Below are 9,473 nucleotides of genomic sequence, written 5' to 3' on the forward strand. Positions count from 1 at the left end.
AAAGTGAAGAATCCTTAAAGAATTGAAACGTTGTCCGTCATGTGTGGCATCATTAGTAACAGTGTATAGCATCATTTAAGTGTGTGGGCTTCCTTTCAGAGATTACAACCCCATTCTAAAGTCCTTGGTGTAAATAAGGTAATTGAGATCAGTGATGGTTTAAACTTCCTCACATTTATGTGTAAAATAAACACTTAAATAATACATTCTGAATAAAGGACATTTTATTGAAATGCTACATTTATGAAAAAGGGAATTTCCAACAACATAAATCATGAAAGGTATAAAATGATTGCATTTGTCAAATTATTTCTCTGTCAGACTCGATCATACAAGCAACCATAGCAACACACACTGATCATCTAGTAACCACGGTAACACTGTTATTGGCACTACCTCACACTGGATGTGTATGTGGCAACCATGGTTACCAGTATACTGTTCTTTATACTGGCTCTGCTTTAATGACAAAAACTACAAATCAGAATTAACTACAATATTTCCCTCTCCCACCTCTCCTTCCTCTTTTCTCCTCACCTACAGTACACACATATTGTATCATTCCTCATCTCCTCCTCCCTTCTTTCCTTCCACCCCCCAGCTATTGTTTCAACTTGTTTTAATTTTGCCCAAAATAGGGATGTCAGGTCCATATGCTGCAATCCATATGTTTTTATGTATTTATAAAACCTTATTTCAACCAATCAGTATGGTACAACAGTGGTTCTCAAAGTGGTGTCCAGGGACCCCCAGGGATTGCACTCCAAATGGACCCTTGCAGGTCTGTAGACTCTGAGAAATGTACAGGTGGAACCAAATGGATTTGTCTTTGTAATGAAAGTAGTAAGAGAGCCACTGTGGTAGAGAATGTTAACACAATATGACTAGCACAACTGTTTTGGTTGTAGCTGGTCAGTCTCCCTGATCTTCTACTGAGAAATGCATATCATGTGGTCAAAGAAGACCCCTACTGGTTGACAAGAGGTATTGCATCAATGTAACGCAATTTAGCCTTTGCCTGGAAACCAGAAGAATCTGCCAGTGCATAAAAGAAAAAAACACCCTCGGCAGATTAATCTGGGCCCCGCTCGGTTGCGATTGGATTTCACTGCCCCCAAAGTTGTGGGGCACCAATCAGGGCCCAGAATGCAAATATGGGGCGGGTTTATCACCAGAGACATTTCTTTTTAATCCGCCCCATGGAAATGCAGGTTCCACACAGAGATTCCAGACTAATATCTACACAGTGATATTAGTCTGGCCATGCCCATACAGTTGAACAGAAGACATTTCGGTGTTCGTGTGGGGAACACAGGTAGAACATGAAAGTTATGGATTGCAGCTTTAATCTTCATCGATAGCTGGGAACCAACCAAAACTGTCACAGGATAATTCCCTGCTCGAAGGCACACGGTCACACCTTTTCATCAGGACAAAGTTCATCTTTGAAAACCAGTCAGATTGAAACATAAGGACCAGTTTCACAAGTTAAAAAAAATACTAAACAAAAACAAAAACATTTTCAGTACCATGAAAAAAATAATAAACCATTTGATCAGATTTCAGGATATTAATCTATTACAAAAATATATGTAAAAAAAAACGTCACAAAAAAAAAAACACTGACAACATAAATAAAATGTGAAAAAGTACAATCATAAAAGAGCCAATAGGAGGATGTGTTGATTGACAGCTGGCTGAACCTATGGTCTCTGAGCCAGATGGCTCTTTCCCTCCTCCTGTTCAAGCAGTTTGAAGTGAGTGTAGGCCAGTATGCCAGACAGAGTCACCAGTATACCTAGAAACTACACACACACACACACACACACACACACACACACACACACACACACACACACACACACACACACACACACACACACACACACACACACACACACACACACACACACACACACACACACACACACACACACACACACTTCAGTTACCTTAGATACAGAGTACACCAGGGGTCTTCAACAGGCCAAGGACCCCCTAGCTGAGAGAGAGATGAAGCAGGGACCCCTCTATATTGTATACAATTGTGTTTCAGATAAACTTTTGCTGCTCTTTTTTCCCTCTACACACCTATAACTCTTTACCAAAAATAGCCGATCTACAAGCTCGAGGCGTTGTGAGCTTGTAGATCTGCAAATTGATATGTATTTTGCCACGGACCCCCATCTGAAAATATTTTGTGCCAGGGAAACCCAGAAGAGAAGATCGAAAATCTTACAAACATTCTCGAGACTTTCCAAACATAGCAGATATAAGAGCTTGTACTTAGGTCTTTGCATTTAGATTGTAACCACTTAAAACCCTAGCATCCCTATTCTGGGCTTGTCATAGCATACAAACACATTCAGTGAAAATAGCCAATTATGTGCAAAGCTCGCAACGCGAGGCATTGTGAGTTTGTAGATCGGGTGCATTTTCCCATATACAGCACCCCATTTGGATGCTATCAATGCATTGAATGGGAGATTATCACGTTTTATCAGACCATTGAATGGCCGAAGTAGGCGACATACTGACCTACCCGCGATTTATCAGACCATTCATTGGGTGTGTTATCAGGACATACTGACCTACCGATGGGGATGACTTAAAAAGTTCAGTTTCGGTTTGGGACCATGACGGAGGCGCGCAGTCTCAAGCGAACTGGAGTCCCGAACGTTGAGACGTTCGCTTGAGCCTACTCAGCGCCGTTGGAGTTATGTAACGATAGGCAAAGAATGGTAAATCATGTTGTGGGGACTGCTCTGCCTCCGAGTAGGTCAGTAGCTCCTGATTACGCCCAATGAATGGTCTGATAAATCGCGGGTAGGTCAGTATGTCGCCTACTCACCCATTCAATGGTCTGATAAAACGTGATAATCTCCCATTCAATGCATTGATAGCATCCGAAGCCGGTGTATACAGTAGCTTCGCTTGATTGGCGCCGCAGCAGATTTAAACCGGACACATACTGTATGTCATATGTGTTAAGCCTCCTTCTGGAAACCCAGGACTACAGTTATGCACAGAGCTGAGCCTATTGAACATACATGGTCAGTGTAACTTTGATAATCAATGATTCTATTGAACTGGTCATACCTGGTCAGTGTAACATTGATTATCAATGATTCTATTGAACTGGTCATACCTGGTCAGTGTAACATTGATTATCAATGATTCTATTGAACTGGTCATACCTGGTCAGTGTAACATTGATTATCAATGATTCTATTGAACGGTTCTTACCTGGTTGAATGACAGAGGATCATTGAACAGGAGGTATCCACCAACCAGAGTGATGCAGAATTTAAAATGACCAAACATATTGTAGCTGAGACGGGGCTAAGGAAGGAACCCACAAATCATACGTAGTACAAGAACATCTATAGGCCATATATGATATTATATTGTATTGTTTTCTATTCTATTGTGTTCTATTTAGGACTGTCACCAATACCATGAATGTGTTAAAAGAAAAGGCTATTTAACCAATCTGTATGTAGATTATATACAGTTATAATATATCTAGTACATCTGCAGTGGTTGGAGGTGGTCCCCCTACTCTTCCAATGAGATATGTAGACCCTGCCCTCAGGTAGGTTGACAATGTCAATAAAGTTATTTGAAGAAATAACCTTTCTCCGTTGGAACAGAAACATAATGGTCATAAAAACGTAGGGACTGTAGCTTTAAAATGTTTCTCCTGTAGTTGTGTAAAGAAAGAGAGAGTGGATTGATTGATTGATTGATTTTAGATCGGCTATTTTCGGTTAAAATCTAAATGCATGATCGGCTATTTTCAAATAGCCTAGGTATAACATAGGGCTAAAGTGGTTAATGTGTGTTTTATAATATAATAATGTATATCTGCAAAGTAACTAAAGTTTTCAAATAATTTTAGTCGAGTAAAAGTACAATATTTGCCTCCGAGATGTGCAGTACAGTACTTGAGTAAATGTACTTAGTTACTTTACAACACTGGTCAGCAGAAGTTAAATGATCAGAGTTAGAGGTCAGAGGTCAAAGGATACGTGACAGGGGACGTGTTCCCAATGATCCAGTAGATTGACAGGTTGACCAGGAACGCCACAACGCCTGAAAACGCCACCATCACCTATAAGGTCAACAGAGACAACAACACCGCCACAGAGGTCAGTGGTTCTAAAAACATTTTCATGTCAAGGACCCCCAAATTCATATGCAGAACCCCCATCTGAATAGATTTTGTGCCAGGGACCCCCATAAGAGAAACGTTTTTCACAAGGTCTTTCTAAATGTTTTTTCAAATATCATTCAGATCTATGGGAAAACAGAATATTACAACACAGTGTAGAAACAAACAGTGGACCTTCTATTGTCTGTCTGGGTAACGCGGCGCCATACTGAATGCGTTTCTGGGGCTGCAACTTTTAACTATTCTTTTTGTCTGATGAACCGCTGTCGTACAATGGTTTCATGCAAAAATACAGAGAATAATAGCCAAGGAACCTGGCGACCTAACTACTGTATGTGACTTCTTGTAACTGACATGGTTCTTGGTGAAACTACAATTTTCTGTATGGCCTACAAAAAGCGTGTTTGTTCTTTTTTTTTGGGCTAGATGACAGACCCTCCTCTGACATCATTGCCAATATACATGAAATGATCCTGTCTATCATCTTATACCTAACTAGCATGAATGAACACATACTCACTCACTCACTTTCTCACACACGCACACGCACACACACACACACACACACACACACACACACACACACAGAACCTAATGGAAATAACATGGCAGCCTGGAAACTTTGCTCTGTACGTTCTTTCTTTCGTGTCATTTCATAATAAACTGGGAAAAAAAATAAGTGAAATAAAATGAGATGCCTGTTGCTGGTTATTGCGATATACTGTACAGTGAAGTCCAAACATTCCTTCTCAGGATTCACATCCATAGGAAAGAATAACACCACAAACCTTAAAAAATGGAAGGACTGACTTACTTCAATATTACATTGCCTACTCGTTAGTTTTATATAATAAATGATGAATGATGTAAAATGTGTTGTCTTTTCATAAAACTATTATTTTGTATTTATTTGTAATTGTTTGTCGTAAGTTAAATGTTCTCAAATAGAAACTGTAATAAAATCTAAGTTCAAATTGATTAGAAAATGTTGGTCAAAACATTACAACAGTAATCTGTGGTCTACAACTCGACAAAATCGGGATCGGACCCAAGAGTCTGCCATCGTTTTAGGGTTCTAGTTTACAGGAACATTGGTGGTATGATCCAAGCTCTTTTTTTGTGTGTGTGTTTTTTTGTGTGTGTGTATGTTACCAAAGCAGACAGGGACCAGGGTCCAAATATTCCCCCATCTCCAGTCAGATGCTCAAAACAAGGCACCACGCCGAGCAGGAAGGCACTGGATAGAGGAGCCTGGTGGAACATGTTTACAATGATCATTAACAGTACTACTAATACTGTTATTACTAATACTACTATCATTACTGTTTGTACTGTTGACAGTACTATTCTTATTATTAATATCACTACCACTGTAACTATAGTAATACCTGGTAGTACAACAACTGCATGGAGTTCACCTGGAGTTCATGTTGTTTAGCTCCTACCCACTGGATGAGAGATATAGACAAAGAGACAGAGAGAGACAGAGAGAGATACAGAGAGACAGAGAGAGATACAGAGAGACAGAGAGAGATACAGAGAGACAGAGAGAGAGACAGAGAGATACAGAGAGAGATACAGAGAGACAGAGAGAGATACAGAGAGACAGAGAGATACACAGAGAGTATGAGAGAGATAATACGGAGACATACAAAGAGAAGGAGATACCAAGAGAGAAAGAGAGAGACATACAGAGAGACAGATATGAATTAAAGAAAAATACATTTTCACAACTGAAACATTTTGTTGGGCCAAGTCCCAATCTGTGATTAGTGAAACAGCATGAAAGGACCCCCCCCCCCCCCCCCCCCCACACACACACACACTAGCCCTGTGTTTCATAAACAATTAGCACGTCTATACATGTAGAACTATGATGTTTTGGTAGCCATGCAGCTAAATCACTTGAAGACATTGAAATTGATTGAGGCATTAAACCATTGCCTTTATGAAATATCAGAGACCATTAGGGTTTTCTGGAAGATTGAACATGTATTCTATTGCTAGTTTGACAACTTCAAATACTCTTTAATCTTAAAATAACTAATAACCAAAAATAGACTATCTACAAGCTTACACCGTGTCTCTGTGGAACACGTAAGGTTGTAGATAGTCTATTTCCGGTGCGTGACGTGAATCCAAATGTCTGAAATCTGTCGTGGCGACGGAGAACTTTAATCCATGAGAGAGAGAGAGAGATACAGGGAGATTAATTAGGTTCAAAGTTCTAAGACAAACGCAGAGAGTATCAATCATTTAAAGTGGATAAATGGTGGCGTTTTACTCACCACTTGGTACAGTGACGTCACCAGAACACCCAGCGATGCAAATACCATCCCCAACAGATTGAACCTGACGTCATAGTAGGAGTTTAATATGACACCTAATGTTATAGGAACCTAATGAGAGAGATGGGGGAAGACACACTTAAAAAGGATACATACATACAGTAAATGTGTGTGTGTGTGTGTGTGTGTGTGTGTGTGTGTGTGTGTGTGTGTGTGTGTGTGTGTGTGTGTGTGTGTGTGTGTGTGTGTGTACACACACACACAGTATATAGTGGACATGGAGACACGCACCCATGTAAAAACAATACTGAATATCGTTTTAAATGGGCGTCTCCCTCTGGTCAACAGAGTGTACACACACACACACACACACACACACACACACACACACACACACACACACACACACGACCTGCCAAGGACAAACATTGGTCTGTATGTGAGACTGAGAGACACACAGGAGTCTCTGTGGACCAGAGATGGGTCAGACATGGTCTGGACAGACAGACAGTCCTACAAACACTGTCTGTCCTACAGAGACAGTGTTCAACAGAGTCACTAACTGGCTCACCTGCAAAGACAGTTTGTTCTACAGAGACAAACGTTAAAGCTGAGTAGTGAAACTTCAGTTTCTCTCCTGCTGTTGACAATTCATATTTTAAACTGAGAACCGCACTTTTCTAACCACTTCTCAACCTTGTGTTGAGAAGTGGTTAGAAAAGCACGCCCCGGACGTGAATGGCCTACACCTACCCTTCCCCCAACACAGCTGGAGTACCCTTGAGCAAGGCACTGAACCCCAGACTGCTCCAGTGGACAACAGTATAAAGACTGTGGTTGGTTGAACTAGTCAGTTCCTGGGTTTTAATGTGTGTGTGTGTGTGTGTGTGTGTGTGTGTGTGTGTGTGTGTGTGTGTGTGTGTGTGTGTGTGTGTGTGTGTGTGTGTGTGTGTGAGAGAGAGAGATTGTGCAGGGCGTTGCTGAAAAACGCCCGTGTTCAGCAGCATACCTACCCTAGGTAAATAAACGGTTAGAAATGTGTAAATAACTCAAATGGAACACAACATTTTTAATGTGCAGTCAGGTCAGGTCAGGATATCAATATGACCGAGTCTCATGTTGGCTGTTCAAAAATAGCAGATATACAAGCTCACAGTGCGCCACTTCGTGCCGCGAGCTTGTACATCTGCTATTTTTGAACATTTGTGTGTGCCAACTACTGATTTAGAAGGCATTTGTAGAATCGACCTCAGGTCTTAAATGGGTAAAATAAGCAACAGGTTTGAAAGGTGGAATTTCCCCCCCCCCAGGTGTGACCTACCACTGTGAGTTTAATCTTGGTAGAGAAGGTCTTCTGGTAGTACCCCGTCTGGATCAGGATGATGACCGGGGTGGTCATGGTCTTGGCCAGCTGGTACGTCCCTATGCTGTTGTTCTGGAGAGACAAATTGGTGAAAACCACAAACCCACAGAAGCTCAGAGCCAGCAGGGCGATCTTCCTCAGCGGGAGGCTCTTAGGGGCGAACATGTCCATCTTCTGACAGCAGTAGAGTCCCAGCCATGTCACTATGAAGTGGATGAGAGTCAGGGTCATGTTGGGGAACCCGTAGTGGACGTAGATCCACTTGTTGATGAAGACGATGCATATCGACGACAACAAGTTCGCCAGCAGACCGGCGACGAGCCGGTGGTTCGAGAGCAACAGAGACAGAGCAGACATCCTGTATGAAGATGGAATCTATTCATTTACTTACAAAAATGCTCCATGAAAAGTGATGCGTTATCTACAGGAGCCTTATGGTCAATACAGGCTAAGATGAACAAGTCTAGTCAACTAGTCTGTAGTCTGTCTACTAGTCTGTCTGTCTACACTAGTCTGTAGTCTGTCTGTGTCTACTAGTCTGTAAGCTTGTCAACTAATCTTCAACTAAGTCTTTTATGTTGTCAACAAGTGACAGTCTGTTTATTTTTATGGTCTAATTGCCATATCTATGAAAACACTGAAAAACTGTCCTCTCTGTCTGTCTGTCTGCCTGTCTCTTAGTGTCCCCTGTCTGTCTGTCTGTCTGTCTGTCTCTCTCTCTCTCTCTCTTAGTGTCCCCTGTCTGTCTGTCTCTCTCTCTTAGTGTCCCCTGATTGTCTGTCTGTCTGTCTGTCTGTTAGTGTCCTCTGTCTGTCTGTTAGTGTCCTCTGTCTGTCTGTCTGTCTGTCTCTCTCTCTCTCTTAGTATCGTCCGTCTGTCTGTCTGTCTCTCTCTCTCTTAGTATCGTCTGTCTGTCTGTCTGTCTGTCTGTCTGTCTGTCTGTCTGTCTGTCTGTCTGTCTCTCTGTCTCTCTCTCTCTCTCTCTCTCTCTCTCTCTCTCTCTCTCTCTCTCTCTCTCTCTCTCTCTCTCTCTGCCTCTTTCTCTTAGTGTCCTCTGTCTGTCTCTCTCCTAGGGTCCTCTGCCTGTCTGTCTGTCTGTCTGTTAGTGTCCTCTGTCTGTCTGTCTCTCTCTCTATGTCCTCATGTCTCTTTGCCACGCAGCAGCAGCAGCAACAACACCACAAGCAGAAGTTATACTACTGTTCTGACTGTCTCTCTCCCAGCTTTAAGCTGTCCTGCTTCTCATTCCTGGGTCTTTATATTATTGCCTCCGTCTGGCAACGTGTGTCTCTTGCCTCGTCCGGTTCCCTCCTGTACCGCTGGTTAATGAATAGAACCAGTAAATCACACACAGTTTACTGTTTGATCACCTCACTTCACACAGTTTGACCAGTGTGTCAAATCAGTTATTTGAGTAAGTTAGAGTTCCGGTGGTAAACTTCAAAATAAAGGTCTAGGAACTAAGTGCTCACACAATCAATGACAAAGGACAATCTATGCTTCTATTTTGAAAGCAAAATCCCCAAACTTCCGGGAGAATTGCCGTTAATTGTTGTTGGCTTGACGGTGTGTTGTGACGTCACATGAGAACAGAGCTTCCTCTGTGATCTGCAGCGGGAGGTAAACCAACGTGTCAGACGGAGCACGC

The 9,473-nt window shown here is 41.9% G+C and overlaps 1 protein-coding gene across 1 annotated transcript; it reads right to left on the reverse strand.

The window, feature by feature from the left end:
* Nucleotides 1-208: 208 nt before the first annotated feature.
* On the reverse strand, nt 209-9,200 carry slc35e3 (solute carrier family 35 member E3). Its single transcript, XM_084049891.1, has 7 exons — nt 7,784-9,200; nt 6,463-6,573; nt 5,563-5,622; nt 5,327-5,425; nt 4,032-4,114; nt 3,247-3,331; nt 209-1,805 (listed from the first exon to the last, which is right to left on the reverse strand). The coding sequence occupies exons 1-7, from the start codon at nt 8,180-8,182 to the stop codon at nt 1,704-1,706; spliced, it is 939 nt and encodes a 312-aa protein (XP_083906017.1). The 5' UTR covers nt 8,183-9,200; the 3' UTR covers nt 209-1,703.
* Between the last annotated feature and the right edge of the window lie 273 nt (nt 9,201-9,473).

Source organism: Gymnoscopelus microlampas (genome assembly GCF_963454915.1).
Source record: "Gymnoscopelus microlampas genome assembly, chromosome: 23".
In the NCBI taxonomy this organism is placed as follows: domain Eukaryota; kingdom Metazoa; phylum Chordata; class Actinopteri; order Myctophiformes; family Myctophidae; genus Gymnoscopelus; species Gymnoscopelus microlampas.